Source organism: Rhinolophus hipposideros (assembly GCF_964194185.1).
Source record: "Rhinolophus hipposideros genome assembly, chromosome: 15".
Taxonomy (NCBI): Eukaryota; Metazoa; Chordata; class Mammalia; order Chiroptera; family Rhinolophidae; genus Rhinolophus; species Rhinolophus hipposideros.
In genome coordinates this window covers 2,256,302-2,276,374 of record NC_138061.1, presented here as the reverse complement: position 1 = coordinate 2,276,374, position 20,073 = coordinate 2,256,302, and the positions used below count along the sequence as shown (strand labels likewise).

General features: G+C 48.5%; 1 protein-coding gene across 4 annotated transcripts in view; it reads left to right on the top strand.

Moving 5' to 3' along the window:
- MGMT (O-6-methylguanine-DNA methyltransferase) overlaps positions 1 to 18,475 on the top strand; it is a 244,603-nt gene extending 226,128 nt beyond the window's left edge. For 3 of the 4 annotated variants that reach the window (XM_081074333.1, XM_081074336.1, XM_081074335.1), the window contains 2 exons: positions 8,986 to 9,125; positions 16,002 to 17,226. In XM_081074333.1, coding sequence (XP_080930459.1) covers positions 8,986 to 9,125; positions 16,002 to 16,178 — 317 coding nt within the window. In that variant the 3' untranslated portion in view covers positions 16,179 to 17,226. Of the gene's footprint in view, positions 1 to 8,985; positions 9,126 to 16,001; positions 17,227 to 18,438 lie in introns of those variants that run through there. The other variant, XM_081074334.1, reaches the window with a different exon arrangement.
- The last annotated feature ends 1,598 nt before the right edge of the window (positions 18,476 to 20,073 follow it).

The window sequence follows — 20,073 nt, the reverse complement described above, 5'->3', positions numbered from 1 at the left end:
TTGCTTTGTTCTCAGTCTTGAGGGGAAAGCATTCAGCGTTTCATAAACAAGTATGATGTTAGCTAGAGGCTTTTTATGAACACCTTTATTGAGTTGAGGAAGTTACCAGAAGGTGACTTCCTAGATGGCAGAGAGCTTTTATCAGGAATGAATGTTGGATTTTGTTCAATTTTTTCTGCCTAATCAGTACTATGCGTACAATTATGTATTTTCCTTCATTAGGCTGTTCACACAGTAGGTCATATTAGTTCATTATTAATAGACTTTACTTTTTAGAACAGTTTTAGATTTACAGGAAAAATTGAGAGGTGGCACAGAGAGTTCCTTGATACCCCACACTCATTTTGTTCTATAATTGACATCTTCCATTAGTGTGATGCATTTGTAACAATCAATGAACCACTATCGATGCCTTACTATTAACTAAAGTCCATACTTTAATCAGAGTTCCTTAAGTTTGGCCTAATGTCCTTTCGCTATTCCAGGATTCTGTCTAGGATGTCGTATTACACTTGATCATTGTATCTTCCTTGGGTTCCTCTTAGCTGTATCATTCTCTCAGGTTTCCCTTGTTTTAGGTGACAGTTCTCACAAATACTGATCAGAAATTTTGTAGAATGTCATCTTATTGGAATTTCTCTGATGCACTTCTCATGGTTAGACTGAGGGTATGGGTTATGGGAGGAAGCCCACGGAGGTAGTGTGTCATTGTTATGAAATCATATCGAAGGTTTATACTAGAATGATCTATCACGGTTGCTGTCGGTACTTATGTTAATAAGCTAAACATCAGTTCACACTAATGTCGGCAACTCTAATCCGTTACTACGTGGATTATTCTAGCGTCCAACCCTGGCTTATCTGAAAACTCCCACTCCAGCAATGAGAAGTTGGCTCCCACCTTCTGCCATCCATTTACTGAATTGTTTAGGTTTAGAATACTGCCGCACAGTATCAGAATTTTGGACCTGTACCCCCATGGGAAGCAATGTGATCAACTAGAGCCCAATGCTTATGTACAGTTAGTTCCTTTCGCCTTTAGTCTTACAGACTCCACTTGTGTCCAAGGTTACTGAGGTCACCACTTCTCCCACCCACTTCCATGGGGTTGTTCATAAATGTGTAATACAGATGGACTTTCATCACCATCTGCATTCCTTCCTGGGATCCCCCAAAAGGTTCTTTTGTTGTTGTTAATTTACATACAAGGTTTTTTCTGTCTCTATTGGTATTCCTTTTCCAAAACATCATATAGTTGGGATTAGACAAGATGTAGCCTTCTCAGACTTGTTTCTCTCGCATAGCAATGTACTGAATGTACCTCCCTATCTTCTGGTGGCTCGAGAGTTCACTCTTTACATGGGTGAATAACATTGCCGAGTATCCTTAGTTTGTCCATTTACCTATTGAAGGACATCTTGGTTGTTTCCAGTTTGGGGCAATAGGTGAATAAAGCTGCTGTAAACATTCATGAGCAGGATTTTGTGTGAACACAAGTTTTCCAATCAGTTAAATAAATACCTAGGAGTGCAATTGCTGGTTCATACGGTAAGCCTCTGTTTTGCTTTGTAAGAAACTGCCAAACTTTCTCCCAAAGTGGCTGCGTCATTTTGCATTTCATCAGCAATGAATGAGAGTTCCTGTTGTTCCACATCTTCACCAGCAGTTGGTAGGGTCAGGTTTTGTTTGGTTGGTTGGGTTTTTTTAGCTATTCTAATACTGTGTAATCATACCCCATTGTTTTTATGTGTAATGCTCTAATGACAAATGATGTTAAACATCTTTGCGTGTGCTTACTTATCATTCGCATATCTTCCGTGGTGAAGTGTCGGATCATATATCTTCAGCCTATGTTATAATTGGGTTGCTTACTTTCTTATTGTTGAGTTTTAAGTGTTCTTTGTATATTTTGGATATAAGTCCTTTATCAGATATGCATTTTGCAAATATTTTCCTTCAGCCCCTGGCTTTTCTTTTTAGTGTCTTGAAAGCATCTCTCACAGGGCAGAAATTTTTAATGTATAAAGTTCCAACTTAACCATTTTTTTCTGTCATGGATCATGCTGTATCTAAAAACTCTTCCCTATACCCAGGATCACCTAGATTTTTCTCCTGTGTTAACTTCTTGAAGTTTTGTAGTTTTGCTTTTTAGATTTAGAGCTATGATCCATTTTGAGTTAGTTTTTGTAAAAGATGCATGGTCTGTGCCTAGATTTTTTTTCTTTTTTTTTTTTTTGGGGGGGGGGGCATGTGGCTGCCCAGCACCATTTATTGGAAAGACTATCCTTTTTCCAATTGAATTGCCTTTACTCCTGTATTTATGTGAGTGGGTCTGTTTTGTTCTACTCTGTTGATCTACGTATCTATTCTTTTACCAATACACCTTGTCTTGATTACTGTAGCTCTATATATACACTGACTTTTCACATATTGACCAGCCTTGCATTCCTGGAAGAAACTCCACTTAATTTTGGTGTCTTTTTTGTTTGTTTTTTTATATTTTGTAGGATTCGATTTGGCAGTACTTTAAAAATTTTTGCATCTATATCCATGGGAAATATTAATTTGTTGTTAACATTTTTTTATATTAACTTTTCTGTAATTTGATATTAACTTTTCTGGTTTCTTTTTTTTTCTGGTTTTGCTATTGGAGTAATTTTGGCCTCACAAAATGCCTTGGGAAGTGTTCTCTCTTCTGCTTCATGGAGCAGATGTTGCTGAATTGATGTATTTCTTCTTTAAATGTTTGGTAAAATTTACTGGTAAAATTATCTGACACTAGTAATTTCAGGTTTTAAACTATGAATTCAAGTCTTTTGATAATTATACAACTATTTCAGTTACCTATTTCATCTTGGATGAGTTGTGGTAGTATGTAACTTTTTAATGAATTGGTCTATTTTATCTATATTGTTGAATATTGTGCATAGTTATTTGTAGGAGTCCTTTATTATCCATTTAATGTCTGTGAGCTCAGTAGTGATATCCCCTCTTTCATTCCTGATGTTGATAATTTGTTTCTTTCCTATAGTCTTTATCAGTCTTGCTAGAGATTTATAAATTTTATTGATCTTTGCAAAGAACCCAGTTTTGGTTTCATATATTGTATTTTATTGTTTTTCTGTTCTCAATGTCATTGGTTTCTGTCACTACCTTTATTATTTACTTCCTTCTTCGTGATTTGGTTTTTATTTGCTTTTCTTTTTCTGGTTTCTCAAGTTGAAAACTCAGATTATTAATTTGAGACCCTTCTTCTTTTCTAAAATATGCATTTAATACTATACATTTCCCTCTAAGTACAGTAGTATCTTGGTTTTTGAACGTCTCTGTTGACGAACATTTTGGTTTGCAAACGCCATAAACCTGGAAGTAAATGCTTTGGTTTTCGGACATGCATGGGAAGTTGAAAATGTCACATGGCTTCTGCCGAGTGCAAGATCCTGAGGCCTAGCTGTCGGCTGTTTTCAAACATTTCAGAACTCAACCAGTTTTCCGGAACGGATTACATTCGAAAACCGAGGTACCACTGTATATCTTTTTCCATTCTTTTACCTTTAACCCAACTATATCTGTGATTTGAAGTGAATTTTTTTGACAGTGCATACTTAGGTTATTTTTTAATCCATTCTGATATACTCTATCTTTTCATTAATTAAGACCATTTACATTTAATGTAATTATTAATAGGATTGGATTTAGATGTAAACATAACATTTCATTTTATTGGTAGTAGTAGTTATGTTTTATTTTATTATTATTACATAGTATTTTATTATTTGTTTTCTGTCTTTTCCCTCTGTCATTTTTCTTTCCCCTCTTCTTCCTTCTTTTCAGCTATTTTAAAATTTTTGTAATATTTTATTTTAGTTCATGTTTTAGTTTTTGACCATAATTGTCTCTTTTTATAGTTTTATTAGTGTTTGCTCCAGGGATTACAATATTTAAGTTTGACAGGCTAATTGGAATCACTATCTTACCACCTTAGAGTGGAATGTAGAAACCTTACCACCATATAGATCTTTTAATTCTACTTCTCAAATGTCACAGTGACATATGTTTTACATCTACGTACAGTGAAAAACTTACCTGACAACGCCATGATGATGCTTTCGACCGTCAAACATATGTTAAAGAATGCAGCAGAATAGTCTGTCATATTTAGCCCAGATAGTCATCGTTCCTTTTTTTTTCAAGTAAGAGAGAAAATAAACACATGGAATTACATCAAACTAAAAATTTTTTTCACAGCAAAGGAAACCATCAATAAAACAAAAAGGGATCCTACTGAATGGGAGAAGATATTTGTCAATGATACATCTGGTAAGGGGTTAATATCCAAAATTTATAAAAATCTCATTCAACTCAACACCAAAAAGACAAACAACCCAATTACAAAATGAGCAGAGGACATGAAGAGACATTTTTCTAAAGAGGACATACAGATGGCCAACAGACATGTGAAAAACTGCTCAACCTCACTAACCATCAGAGAAATGCAAATAAAAACCACAATGAGATACCACCTCACTCCAGTCAAAATGGCTATCATCGACAAATCAACAAACAACTGCTGGCACGGATGTGGAGAAAAGGGAACACTTGTGCAGTGTTGGTGGGATTGCAGATTGGTGCAGCCAGTATGGAAAACAGGATGGAGGTATCTCAGAAAACTGGAAATGGAGCTACCTTATGACCCAGTAATTCCACTCTTAGGGTATCTATCCAGAGAAATCCAAAATGCTAATTCAAAAAAATTTATGCACTCCTATGTTTATTGCAGCGCTATTCACAATAGCCAAGATGACTGGATTAAGAAGCTGTGGTACATTTATACAATGGGGTATTACTCAGCCATAAAGAATGAAATCTTACCATTTGTAGTGATATGGATGGACCTAGAGAACATTATGCTAAGTGAAATAAGTCAGACGGAGAAAGACAAATACCATATGATCTCACTTATATGTGGAATATGAAGAATAGAATAAATGAACAAACTAATCACAAAAAAAAAAAGTTACCATTTCTTTTGTTCTGCCTTTAATTTTAATGTTCTAATCTTCCCTCTGGTAGCATTTCTCATCTCACCAAAGAATTTCCTTTAGCAATTCTATTAGGTCAGATCTGCTGGGAATGCATTATTTTGGTGTACATTGTTTTTATTTTTTTCTAAATCTGAAAATGTCATTATGTCATTATTTTAACTTAATTCTGAAGATTTTTTTTTTTTAAAACTGGACATGGAATTCTATGTTGATAGTTCTTTTCATTTAGCACTTTGAAATTGCTGTTTCACTTCCTTCTGGCTTCAGTGGTTTCTAATGAGAATTCTATAGTCATTCAGATCATTTCACTGTTCTCCTATAAATAATGCAGCATGTTTAAAGTTTTTGGGGGTTTTGTTTTTCTGTCTTTACACTTAAGCATTTTGATCATGATATGTCTAGGTGTGGATTTCTTTGAGTGTGTCCAGTTTGCAGTTTGCTAGGCTTCTTAAATCTGTAGTTGTATGTCTTTTGTCAAATTTGGAAAATTGTTAGCTTTTTTTTTTTCTACACCGTACTCTTTTTCTTCTCCTTCTGAAACTCCCAATAATACAAGTGTTAGACATTTTTGCTTTGTCCCACAGGTCCCCAAGGCTCTTTTTTGTTCTTTGTTTTTGACATTTTCTTCTCTGTTTTTCAGATTGTGTAATTCCTACTGGCTTGTCTTCAGCTCCATTGACTCTTGCTTCTGGCATCTCCATTCTTCTATTAAGCCCACGCGGCGCAGTTTTTAAATTGTGGTTATTGTATTTTTCAGTACTAAGTTCCATTTGATTTGTCTTTGTAATCCTGTGTCTTTTCGTTTGTTTCAAGGGTGTTTTCCCTTCTTGCAGTATTTTTATTACACGTCCTTTAAAGTTGTCAGATGATGTACATCAAGTCATCATGCTGTATAACTTTAAGTATCTTACAGTTTTATTTGTCGATTATACCTCAGAAAGCTGGTGGACGTGGTCAGCCGACGCTAACTTCAGGGTTGTCTCTGCCTTTGCATCTCTTGATTCTTTTCCCAGGTGACTTGAGGCGTTCCTGTCTGCCTGGGCCCCGGGCCAGTCCCCCATGTCCTGCTCCTGGTGTGTGGTGTCTTCGTAGACCTTTCTTATCAGGGCCTCGCTCAGCTGTGAGTGAGGGCTGCCCTGGTGCCCACACGTGGCATGGAAAGAGCTCATATAAAACCCTGGTGTCTATGACGTAGGAAAACGTCTTCCAGACCAGTGTTGGGAAACAGTGCCATCACCCCCTGGCTGGTGACATACAATCCAGGGAGAGAGAGAAGTTAGAAAACCGTGTTTGCAGGGTTAGGTGGTCACAGTGGTGTGTTTTCAGTAGCCACCCGGACCGATGAAATGGCCATGTCCTAAGGAAAGGGGGTCTGGGAAGCAGGTCAGCCTCCAGCAGAGCCCACCCCACCCCACTGCGTGAACATAACGAGCAGTAGCCAGACCCCAGTATAGGCCAGAGAAAGGATGAGGAGGAAAACACAGGGTGAAGGAGAGGAACTTCCAGAATGTGGTCTGTGGAGGCTGCTCCAGAGCCCTGGGTTCACGGCTCCAAGGGGACGGGAGCGGGGGTCTCACTGGAGAGAACAGAGGAATATTTTAACAGTGCCCCTTTGGGCCACCTAAATGATGGTCCAGCCACTGACGACTTATATGGTCACCTCAACCTCAAGAAAATATTGCAGTATGTTAGTTTTTATGAGCAGCTTTTACTACATTTTCGAATGATATTTAACAACCAAGAGCGTCAGCCCCCTCCTCGAATACGGGGACAGTTTCAGCGTCAGGTTTTGCACGGGCGGGGGTTATAGCAGTGTCTCTGAGAGCTGCTTAAACTAATTAATGTATTTGCTCCCTACAGGGTGAAATTGAGTTTTCAAATACATTTATAAAACGATGTGCTTGATTGCTAAATATTGCCTTCCTTGAGCTATTTCCCCTAACATATTGCCTGGTGTATGTGTACCAGGTGAGAAATGGTTTCCCATGAAAAATTGACAATGAAGCTGAAACTGTTTGATAAACTCTGCGCTCATAGATGGATGTATAATTGTTTTATTATACAATACTTTTACACTCGGAGAGAAAGGTGCTGTGTAATCTGACAGTAATTCGTCAGAGCGGCACTCGAGGCTGGCGCTCAGACGACCGCGCTGGAGAGGTGCCCCAGCTTCTGGGGACCGTCCTGTGCTCCGCTGGGGTTTGCACACACACACCTCTCATGGTGTTCCGACAGGTTCGGTAGAGTTCCAGGCTGTCCTCCTGGAAAAGCTAGGCAGCATCCTCGTCCTGAATCAGAACTCGGAAAACAGAAAGCGACAACTTTGTGCTCTCCGGGGGAGGTGGGAGATTGGCCGCTGCTTCTTACAGTGTGGACATGCTGCTTTATTGTTTCTTTGCCAAGACAGCTGTCCCTGAAACCGCTTTCCTGCAAGTTCTCACCAGGCGGCCTCGCTTTTCTTTATTCCCCTCCCCTTTTTCTTTCTTTTTTTAAGTGAGGCATAACAACAACAGCAACAATAATAATGATTAACAGTTTGGTTTGGAAACACGTTCTGAAGAAATCACAGCAAACAGAGTCTGTTTGCCTAAGGAAACCTTCACAGCAATCAGCCAGCGGCACGACTGCCTGTGCTAATGAACCCAAAGCTGTTAATATGGTTCCTTCAGTTAAATTGATTCATGAATTTTGAAGAGAACATTATCTAATGAATTTTCTTTGAATAGAAAGCAATTAAAAGGACAAATCAGTCTGATTAACCCCAAAGTCACCCTCCTGCCACAAACGGTGTACAGTTTGAAATTATATCATAAAAAACTAGAGCACATTTGCTATCTTTTGGCCTCTCCTAATCCATGTAAATTAATGAACAACAAAGTTAATTTCTTTGATGACCCTTTTCTCGTATCACCTGGATTATGCTGATGTTTAATTTGCTTAATGTTATAATAAAGACTAAACAGATTTTTTTTTCCCAGCGAAGTGATTATCCTTCCCTTCAGTTAAGAAGTGATTTTTATTATTTAACACACATGTGAGGGTGTGTTTCCTTTAAGAACCAAATCGCACTTTGCCAGGTTGGCACCGACTGTAATTGGTGCAATTATGGGCACACTCCTTTGTTGTTGCCATCAGGACCTCCTTCCGCTGGAGGGCTCATGCCCATGGCGGGGCACGGAGCTCTGGCCCCCTTTGGAGAGACAATAGGTGTCGATTCCGACGGGCCTGCTTCCTGTGCATGCCGGCGTCCTCTTTCCTGCCCAAACGCTGCACCAGAACAGCTCTAACACCCGGAGGCAGAGGGAGAGAGCGGTCTTTCGTGCACTCACCTGTTCATGCGTGCAGCCCCATGTAGAGCAAATGCAACTGGATGCGGTTGGTCCATTAAAGCGGAAATAAAGTTATGTGATATTTGCAGCCAAGGTCCCCGCCAACCCCTGGTACCTTGGTGTCTGGCAATCTGAGCCTGCTCGCTGCAGGATGTGGACAGCGAGCGGAACCTCACAGCCCAGCCCGTGGCTTCTTTTTCCCTTCTGGGTCCCAGCTGAGGTTGGAAATGAACCAGCAGTACAAAAGGTTTCGAAGTCGGTGGGCAGGTGGGGCCTTCTGTGCTTATTAATTGAACCGCGTGCTAATTTGTACATGCGGGTGAACTGGGAGAGTGTCACGCAGGAACAAGGGAAGATGGGACTAAGCTGTCAATCTGTGATGCGTGGCTGGGATGCCTGCGAAGGAGCCAGCCCGCTCCGTGCCCTGCCTCACGCTTGTATCTCCATGCCAGGCGCTGTGGCACAGGAGCGTGTGTGGAAGCCGTGTTTTAATTGAGTCTAACCCCTTGATGTGTGTTGATGCATTTTCTGTTTGGGGACTGACAGCTATTTATATCCAAGCTGTTGGAGCCGTTTGTCCAAATAACGTCATTCCGCCTTCTTCCTTCCAGACTCATTCACCAGGCAGGTGTTGTGGAAGCTGCTGAAGGTTGTGAAATTCGGAGACGTGGTTTCTTACCAGCAGTTAGCGGCCCTGGCAGGCAGCCCCCACGCGGCGCGGGCGGTGGGCGGAGCGATGAGAAGCAATCCTGTAAGTTCGTGTCCACGTGGAGGTGGGTCGGCCGGGTGGGCACACGCGCCTCGGCACTGCACGCAGGGGGCCAAGTGCCATGTACCTTAAGCGTGTTTCCGAGGCAGCCTGTGCTACGTGGGTGGGGAGAGAGGGAGCGTTTGTGAGGGGCTCCTCCACCCGTTTTGGGTGAAGGTGATGAGGACCACATCACACCCACACACCACCGGAAGCCCCCTCCCTGGGGTGTCAGAACCACAGGGTCCCCTTGTCTGGGAGCACAGGGGGGCAGGAAGCCTGGAGAAGTGGCAAGCGGACCGTCATCCGTTCACTCATCAGCTGGGGTACTGGTTGCCTAGAGTGTGCCAGACGTTCTTCTAGGTGCCAGGTGACAGCCAGAAACACAAGCAAAAGGCTCGCCCTTGTGGAGTTTCCGTTCTGGAAGGATGCGCTTGCAGCGTCCACAGCCAGCCCCATCTCCCAGAGGCCGCTCTGTGACGAGGTCCAGTCGTCCTGGGCCTGACCGTTAGAGAAGGGTCAAGTCCGACCTGAGAGCGCCCAGCTGGTAGAGCTTAGGACCCTAATCGCCGCATGCAAGCGTCTCTACCCTGGGCAGGGCTGTCTCCAAGCTCTACCACATCCTGTCCCTCCTGTGCTGGGTAGTCAGGGTCTGCTGAGAGCAAGGATTGCAGAGCAGGTGGAGCTGGGCTGCGCAGAGTGGGGGCGCAGTGTGGGCGGCCGCACCTCTCAGACCCAGAAGTGCAGAGGGCGCCTTTGCTCCGTCACATCACACACAGGCCGCAGACCATCCAGTTGTGGAAAGCAAGTCAGCACGACTTAGGGGAGAGGCTGTGAAGTGGGCCTGGCCAAGGTCACACATGCCTGTGAACCCTGCGTGTGGGTAGGACCGGTGCCCCATCCGCACAGCAGCTCGGCCCACCCGGAGACCCCGCTCAGACATGTGAGGCCCTGGCATGTTTCCGTCCTCATCAGCCTGTCCAGGCCCCGGCCGGTTTCTCCTTTCCGCCGTAGGAAACTCTGCAGGAGGAGAGCAGAATGCCATCTGCTCGGGAAGAGCAAAGAGCATCGTTGAATCATGGGATAGGAAATTCCTAAATCAGACCCGCTTTTTAAAAATTGCCGTGGCTTTGCTGTATATCTTCAAAACTGTGTTCGTCCCTCCTCGCAGGGGACAGGCACACTCAGTGCTCCTGCCACTGGCTCACGGCAGCCTGAGGCCAGGAAGGTGGCAGTTACTTGGGCTTTCGCACACAGCTACATTGTTGTTCTTTAAGAAGCAGCTCCTGTTTACAGTGAGTGGATCGCAACATCTTAATAAGCACGTCTCACCTGGAAATCCTCCTGCCGTAGGAAAGTACCCAGATCGTCAGGCACAGTACACGATACGGATGAGGCGTCACACCACCACCCCTGCCTCTCCACGGCCTGAGTTCTCAGTGACTGGGGAGGTCAGCCCCATTAGCATGTCGTTTAGCACCTGTCGTGTTTCACTGCAGGGTGCCCAGTGACATTAGAATGCATTCTCACCACGCACTGAGGGTCACGTTTTTACACAGTGTATGGAATGACTCTGAATCAAGTTTCTGAATATGGTTTTTTACATTTGCCAGTAAAGCCTACGTGTATCTTCCTTTTGGAAGGCCACCATCTTCCCCCATGTTGTGACTCAGTCTGACTTTGCTCCAGATAAAAAGGCCACTCGGACACTCTGGAGTCATAGCTCCATGGAGAGCGTGGCGAGAAGCACGTTGAAAGCTAACGGGCCTTCTGCGTCCCTGCAGTCACTGTGCTCTGTAGATATTCTCCGTTGGTCCCAGACCTCCATCCCTGTTCCAGGCCACTTCTATTGTCCATGTCCCGTGGGTAGAGTTGCCCATTCTCCTCTCACTGCTTGACGTCCAGTGTGACGCCCCCCAAGCACACATGAAGACAGCTGCCCACAACGCCGGCTCCCTCGCTGTGTCCAACTCCCACCGCTGGCTGGAGAAACGAGCTCTCTAACGGACATACACAAATAAACAGCCCCTCACCTGCCTCTGCAGTGACGGCGCTTCCTCTCTGTGGTGGAGACGCCGTGGCAGACCAGCAATCGCGCTGGTGGCAATATTCAGGAACATTTATTGTCCTGCAACCAGCATGAGTGGCTCCTCAGCTATTAATCTCTATGAGTGTCTCTGTTCGAGTATGGCCTCAGTCACTGAAATTTATAAAATAGGCTCTCGCAGGGCTTAAAACTCTAATGCCCGTGAAGTCCTCATGTTGACCTTCCCGTCGCGGGCCAACGCCAAGCCCGGCGGTGACGACAGACCCGGCAGAAAAACACAGCAGAGGCCCCCTCTTCTTGGCAGCCGCCTCCCTCTGTGCCAAAGACAGCCTTTCCACAGGCCTGCCTCCACAGTGGGGTGCTGCGTGTTCCTCACGCAGGGACCCTCAGCCTGACGAGGACATTGCAGACGTGCCAGCCTCTGCAGGACCTGAGAGACGCCTCCCGTTCTGGTGCAGCCACGTCAGAGGTGCTCCTGCGAGAAAGCTTCAGAAGGGTGGGTGACAGATGGGAGCGTGGCAGTCCTCAAAGGGTTCCCATAAAGTTGGTGAAAACCTCCTTAGGACAGGCTGGGGCATTCAGGAGGTGGCCCAGACCTGAGGGAGAAGGGGCCAGGTCAGGGGCTGGGCCATGATCGACATTCTGTGTGGGTGTCTCCCCTCCTTGGGCAGAAGCGCCCGCACGGGCTCCCACACGGAGACGCATCGTCAGGATTTGCTCCTTGAAAACACCACTATTCAGGTTGAATAGAGCAGTTGTGCGTTTCAGCGATGGGGTGAAAATGGACTTGGAATGTTGCAGACACCTTAGAGCTCGCTGGGCATTCATTCCTTCAGGGGCCCACCATAAATGCGGACACATGCTGGTTCATATCTCGGCATTGGCTGTTGGCATCGTTTCTCCTCCCCTGCCAGAGGGAGGGATGGCTGTCACTGTGTGGGAGTGTCGTCCCATCCAGACACCTGGTTTTTCCAAAGCTTTCCATGCAGGACTCACTAGCCCAGGGCAGACGGTTTGGCAGCCTTGTGGAAGGCTCTGTCCCAAACCCCGCATGGAGGACGAGTTTCCCATAGAGCAGACTGAAGACTGCTCCCGCCCTCCCCCACAAAGCACCCGTCCGCTCATCCTCAGACAGAATTTGCTAAATGCGGTTCAGAGGCAATCAATAGGGCGCACAGAGTGCTTCCCACCTTTTTCTAAACAAACGCATTCCGGAGGAGTTAGTTTATTCACAGATTGCCACGAGCACTAATGACCCCCGAGCCTTGTTCTGCCACTCACCCAGATGGCTGTTGATAAAGATTTAGCATCATGTTCTAAGTGGCAGGGCTGTCAGTGGGGCTGAACCATTTGACCAGCAGAAAAAAACGCACAGGGAGCTATTGATTACAGCTTCTCGGCGTCACTTGTTCACCAGGATTTAGGTATTGATGAGGCGCGAGTGAAACAAGCCCATTCCCCTGTGGGCTGCTACTGCAAGAACAAAGGTGAAGCTGGAGAAAATATTCAACCGGCACCAGAGTCAGAGGGATTCCGCTATTGATTGAAAGGCCCCTTCGTGTTATTTTTGTTGGAGACAAATCTATGGGTTTGGAAGTTTTATAGCATTTGAGAAAGGGTTTGTGTAAGTGATGGATTCGCGTATTGGATGAATTAGATTTCACAGCATGAAGATTTCAATGCAGCTGTGATATTATGAGCTGCTTGGTTATTGATAAAAATTACATCTTAGGCAGCACAGGCGTTAAAGAAGAGGGCATGGAGGGCACGGCTCCTTGGAAATGTCCTTAGGGCCCCAATAAATTTTAGCAGGTTTCATTATTTTAATAGTGTGAAACCTGCCACCAACATGAGCGGAAGCAGAAACAGTGTTCCCCGTGTGTAACTGGGGGGAACAGTGCGTGCTCGGTAAGTCACTGCGTGCATACGAGGAAGCTGGCCGCAGCTGGAATTATACCTGCTGTCCCATCCAGCCGTCCTGTTATCTGCATGTATGCAGATAGGGGGTTTCATATCACACACTTTTGTCATTTCATAGCTTGTTGTGAGGGACGGAAGAAAATCAAAGGTCACCTGTGAAATCTGCTGTTAGGTAGGAAAATTGTACCTAAATGTTTTCAAAACTAAATTGAATTAAATGCCTACCTCTGTATCAGTCAAAAGTTGAATTGTAGATTATCTGATAATCATGTCCTCACAGCAGTTATTACTGTGACTATGGTATCTGATAAAACAAAACAAACACAAAAAAAACCCTCCATCTGAGTAAATATGCTATTCTTAACGTTTTCTGTTACTCCTTCCAAGAAGAAGGGGTTTATGCCATTTGCAGGACTTGGCAGTGTTACTGCTTTTCACTCTGTTAAACTACACTGAACAGGAAATCAGCTCTCACCCTCACCACGCTGGTCGGCTGAGAAGCCCTGAGATTGCATGCGTTCCCATGGCAACCCAAACTTTGAGAGGGAATCTGGACTGGTGTGCGATGTGGAGGGAATCAGATTCCCGGGTCCCAAGCCAAGTTGTCCTCCCGGCCCCCGGTCCCTCCTCAGCAGCCCCCTCGGGGGCTGTCCGAGGGGTGTGAGGGCTGAGCTCTGCCTCTGCCAGGCTGCATGGAATTCTTTGCCCCCAAAAGCCAGGTAAACTTGGACGAGAGACTTAATGTGGCCTGAGGACAATGCCTGGACTGGGGCTTGTTGGAAGACGTGATGTCCTGACGTGCCCTGTGGGACACGGAGCAGGCATTCCTCCGGGGCGTTATTGAGCACCATGTCCAGGAGGGGACTGACCGTCATGCCATCCACTTGGGGACAGGTGCCACTCAGAGCCCTGGAGGGGGCACTCCAGACAAGTGGGTTTGTGCGGCCAGCTGATGACACCTGTGCTCCGTTCACAGTGAAGAGTGTGTGATAAAGGCAGAAGCAGAAGTGACCACCCCAGGGAGCAGAGGGCAAAAGGATCCTGGGCACGTGTGGTCAGCCTCCTCCTCAGATGCTCACTGACCAGGGGCTGTGCCCCCTTCGCGTGGAGGCAGGGGCCAGACCTCCTCTCTGCTGAGCTGCCGCTGAGTGGAGGCACACGGTGGGCAGGAAGACAGGACTTGGAGCCTAAGAAGAGAAGTCCTTGCCCGTAGCAACCTGGCAGGAATGGATGGTTTTGTCACTGGGCCATGTGGAGAGGACGGCCGGACACAAGTGCACAGAGAGGAGCGCAAGGAGAGGCAGAGGGCAGGCCTGGAGCTGCGGGAGGTGGGTGGGCCGGGGACCAGCTTGAGCGCCTCCCGGATGCCTCCTGAGCCCCCCTCCCACATGTGGGGCCCACTGGCATGTGCACCTCTTCCCAACCCGGGGCCCCCGTCCCTGGAGCTGGTCCCAGTTCCTGTAGTTGTGCTTACTGGCAGTGACACTCATCATGGAGCAGCCAGTGATGTTTTGCACAGTGATGAGAACTGTCATCCAGCCTGTCAAGAAAGCCACCGAGGAATGAGGCCGTTTTCCCGGGCGCTCGAGCAGACCCTTTCCTCAGGAGCAGTTTGAACTCTGCGGAGACCCCACCCCTCCCGGGGGTCCACCAGGAGCCACTCTGCTCAGGCTCCCCGAACTGCTTGCTGGGTTATCTAAGCAGGCACCGATTCCCAGAGCCCTTGCAGGGGGGACACACGGCGCCCATTGTGTTTGGCAGCCCCCTGCTGTGAGGCCCCCCCAGGCACACTGGACATGCTCAAAGTTGTGTCGATAGGCTGCTCAGGGAGAGGAGTCAGCCACTCGAGGTGGCTGCATCCACTGTGGTTTTAAGGGACCATAAATTACACCCCTGTCTTTTCCTTCCATGTTCTGAACCAACTGAGAAATGGATAGAGGACTTCAAGACATTAGTGTTTTTAGGATAGAAAAGCTACGGTAGATAGGTGGCATGGCTGTGTGGGCTTTCCAGGAATCCCTGCGGAATTAGACCCCTGTCCTGTCACCAACCCCAGCAGGGGCAGGCACTGGCCAGGTCTCAGAAGCCATTGGGGGGTGGGGCGAGACGGCACCACGACCAGACTGAGGTCTGGGCCAGCGCCTGTGAGGGGTCAGTGGAAGAGCTGGCTGGCCTGTCCCAGCCCAGATGGGGGGTGGCGGTGGCGAGTGCAGCTCCTCAGGGGGGAAGGGATGGGCGCTGGAACTCCCCAAGTTTTCTGAGTGTCCGAGACCAAGGAGGGGACGTAGGTCTCCCAAGGCACGGGCGGCGTCACGAGGGCTCAGCAAACCTTTCCTATAAAAGGCCAGAGAGAAAATGTTTTCGGCTTCGCAAAAGCAGCCAGACAACATGCACCAAGTGGCTGTGGCTGTGTGCCGGGAAATCTATTTACAGAAGCGGATGTGGACAGCGTCCACCTGCAGCCCGTGTGCTGGCCCCTGGGTTCAAGTGGCCTGCGTGAGTGCGGCCCTCCCGGAGTCGCCTGTTCCTTCTGGGGGGTTTGAGAACTTTACGTGCCACCCCAGAACTTGGAAGTGTAACTTGAAATTCTGTAAGTGCACATTATAAATCATGTACCAAATGAAATTCAGTTTTCTCCTCGCAAATCTTGGTGCGAAGGGATTTGCTGGAAGGTGCTGCAGTCACCTCGGGCATCATGTCCCTCCCCGGCCTGCAGAGACCCTCCGAGAGCCTGGGGAGGTGCTGAGGCAGAGCCTCCTTGGGGCCCCCTCTAGCCCTCTCGCCGACGGCCTGCCAGTGGATGAGTCCCTGGGAGGCGGCCCCGGGTCAGTGAGCTCGGGGGGCCTAGCTCTCGACTCCCAAAGAGCTCACCACCCCAGAGCCCCAGTTGATGGTAGCTCCCTGTTTTCCAGGTCCCCATCCTCATCCCGTGCCATCGAGTGGTCCTCAGCAGTGGAGCCATGGGCAACTACTCGGGAGGAGTGGCTGTGAAGGAATGGCTTCTGGCCCACGAAGGCAGCCTGGTGGGGAAGCTGGCCGTGAAGGGGGCTCCCGTCCAGCCAGAACCCCAGCCAGCCAGCCAGAATTGAGCGTTTGTGATCGGAGTGAATATGTGAGTGGCACACAATTGGAGCAGCATGTCGGAAGGGGCTGTGGCTGTGTGGGGGTGTGGGTATATTAAAAGGTCTGGACGTGTCCTGAGGGATGTGTGTGTGTGCCCTTACTTGTTTTTACATTGTGCAGCAGAGCGCGTTCAGAAGAGCAGCCATTGTGGGAATAGTTTGTTCCCTCCTCTCACACTGTTGTGGGGCCATTTCTAATGTCTATTAAAACAGGGATGAGAGGGTGGGAGCACTGGAAGTGTGAGGGGGACCACCTGGAAGGGGAGCGTCCTGTGCCCACGGGGACGGCTGGCTGTCTCGGACACCGCGCCTGTGCCCAGAGCCAGCTACAGACACCAGGCCCCGGCACCCTGCCCAGGCTGCAGCCGTGTGTGTCCCCAGAAGCGGGCCACGCCAGCAAGTTTCCTGCCGTCCCCTTCTTCCTGGCTGTCAAAGCTGCTGAGTCGAGGGTTCACACTCACGCCTTGTCGAAGGCTGGGGAATAGCCGTGGAAATGGGTGCTCATGGTGGTTTTCTGGCTTTGACCTTCCAGCTGCCAGAAAAGCTCGGGCAGGATGCATTCATTTTTAATCTCTATCTATGGAACAGAAAATAACCACTTGCAAAGTGATTGGGGAAAACAGGCCACTCTCTGGGTGTGGGTGTGATGGAAGGGGCACTTGTCTGAGGGATGGGGTCGCCCCAGCCCCAGCCTCTCGGGCTGCTCCCGGCCTTGGCACACGCTGAACAGAAGGTGATGAGGGCCCCAAGCCTCCCCATCCCAGCCCCCCAAGGTCGAGCCTACAAGTCAGAGGTGACACACCAGGGTGAGTGGGCTTATGTCCCCGGCAGCGGTGGAGAGATTTCCAGCATCTGCTGCGCCCCCCAGTCTGATCCTTCATTATCATGTTGTCATCTTAGCTGTATAATTAACTGTGTCTGAAAGCAGAGGGGGAACTTGTAGCTATGCATGTGGATAAATAAAATAGAGCATATGATATATGGAGAAAATAAACTATACCCAGCTGTGCAATAGAAAGCTGTATTTTTGTCAAGGGTTCCTGAGACAGTGTAAACCACAGTAGAGAAGCTCAAGTGGTTTGTATGTGTCACCAGAAACTTAGATAGAAATACAGCCTGATAATGTGGACGGTTTGGGTGTATTTTATATTTCACGTTACCTCAATGCCAAGAAAAGAACAGGATCCCAACGTGAACAAACTTTAGGCTTTCCTCACCAACTTAAGGTTTATCGTATCCTTTTCTTACATCCACCAGATCAATTCTGGCTTTTCTTCCCCTTGAAAATAAAGTGACATGAGCATTACCCGATCATCTGATTTGGCTCCTTCTCAGTGCTTTAGTTTTGAAGCGAGCTAAGTCATATTCCTGCAGGAGCTGCACGGATGCCGGGGGTGGGGGTACTCAAGCCCCTGAGCTCCCCCCGGCTCCATGGAGCCTCGCGGGGCTGCAAACCCTTCATGCCCCAGGCAAGCTTCGAGAACCAGAAGCTCGCTCTCATTGGACGTCTCTCCGTGAGAGCAGAGAGGGGGGCCGTTTCTGGTTTTGGCACGTTGGGAAGACGAGTGCGGGGTCTGGGGTGCACTTTGCATCTGGGGGTCATGAAGATGGTTGTGTTCTAAGCTCGCCAAGGGAAAGGTTTCGCTGCAGCCATTGATGACCACCAAGAGTCCTCCACTCTGCCGTCCTGCTCTGCCTGCACTGGGTCCCGGAGGCAGCAGGCTCAGCCGCGCTGGCCTGGATGCGGGTTTTGTCTGAGCACTTTCCAATAGAGGGCACCATAGCAGTGCACTAGGGCTGTGGTTGGGAGACCCCAGCCTCCACTGCTGCTTGAGGATGGATTCGAAAGTGGGCAGCAGGAGGGAGCTCTCAACTGGGCTCCGGGACAGTCCCACGAAGCGCAGTGTGCCGTCGGGGCTGCCAGCAGAGCAGCAGGCCTCACGGTGACACTGTCAGATCCTGACGATGCTCCAGATGTCCCTCTGCACGCAGGCCGCCTCCTGGACCAAGAGAGTGTGAGTCCCTTACGTGGGGAGCCTCCACTGCCGTCCAGGTCCCCAGGCAGGCTCTGAGGAAGGGTCCGGGGCTGCACAGCCACACACGTGCGGCCACGGACCCGCCCTCGAAGCCATCTGAGGTGACCCTGCAGCTGTGCATGCCTGGCCCCGCCTGTTTGGGCCATGCCCTTGGTGCAGGACAAAACCGTGTTCTGTCTGCTCTCTCCCAGGGCTCCCTCGGCCCTGTCAGAACAGGCTTGATATATGCCCCGAGGTGCCCGCTGACAGCAGCAGCAGCCCAGCTCAAACCAGAGTGGCCATGTACCGCTCCAAGGACAAGCTCTGCAGAGGCCGACATGAAAAGCCAGCACGGGTCGCCCCGAGCTGCTGGCGCTCCTCAGGGTTGCAGCACGGCTTATGAAAATAGAGAGGAAAAGGAAAGGCACAAAGAAATACAAAAATATTTTCCAAATAAAAAGAATGTCGACACGAGAGCTGTGTTCTTTGGCTTCGGCCCCAGGTCCTCCTCACCGATCAGGTTTCCCCATCCATCCAGCGCATGGAGCTTTGAACGCTGACGCGGGGACCCGCGGGCGGCATGACAACTGGCTGTGTGCAGCCGCTCAGCCAGGGCACGCTGTTCTCACCCATTTCCAGAGACCCAGATAATGAAAGATTCGGAAATAATGTTTGTTTCTGTGGAAACACTCACAATGCAATAGAGGCCCTCAGCCACGCAGGAGGCTGTTTTCCGCAGCGTCATTGTGTTCTTGCCCCATCCCTTTCCCCTCTGGGAGCAAAGGTGTCAAGCTCCCTCTTCCGCCAGGTCCTGTGGCTGCCTCCAGCCTGTGATGAAACCACAGTACCTGCCTGACTGCTTCTTTCCCGAAGAAGAAAACCTGACTGCCCGAACATGGGATGTCTTGGTGTGGGCTAGGTGGGTTAGGAACCCTGAGGGAAGGCTCATGGGCGCTGGAAGGACTCAGCAGGTCTACAGCCAGAGGTGGCAGGCGGGACGTCATTCTGAGGAAGCATGTGGCCCCACCTGTAAGTAACTCAGGTGGGATGTTTAACTCGTGTCCACTTCTTACCCAGCAGAACAGTCACCGAACGACCCTCGTGTGACTTGATAACTGGCTGGAGACCGAATCCTGGAGGGTGCGCCTTTTCCCAGGGTCCCCACCCCACCGTGTTGTTCACTCCTCAGAACCTGCAGCTTCCAGTGGCCAAGAAACTCCAGCTGTGGACGGCAGTGTTACCCCAGAACTTCCGTCCTTGAAAACTGCAGCCTCAGAATCAGCACTGGACGAGGAGATGGCTTACAAGCATGAGGGCTGGTGCAATGCACAGAGGGCCTGGGGCGGTGGGATCCCCGAGGGACTCACCAAAATTCTCGCAGGAATGCGTTCACGGATGTCATTGTCCTCCCTGACGTGGCCCACGCAGGACGTACGAGCACTGGTGGCCACGTCCCCTCGCGTCTCGTCGGCACGCGAATGCCCCACCTTGGCTGTCGCACGCCTACCGCTCTGACCACAGGCAGCAGTACCAAACCAATGCCACTACTGGATCGGGCGAGATGTCACAGCTGAATCGGTGGGAAAATTGTTCATTTCACTTCAGAGCTTGCCAGAGATCTCAATCCTATTTTGGTTTCAAGCCCCATATAGGAAAACTGAAGTGATAAATAAATGGGCTTAATATGAGACACAGGGAAAAAAAAGAATTTGTTTTATTTCACTCAAAAGATTTTCCCAGAAAACCAATTAGGAAACAGAACCTTTCCCCGTGGTCTCTGAACACTGGGGTGTATTTGGGCCTCTGCGTGTCACTGGCATGTGTGTTTGCTTGCTGCCCTCCCGGCA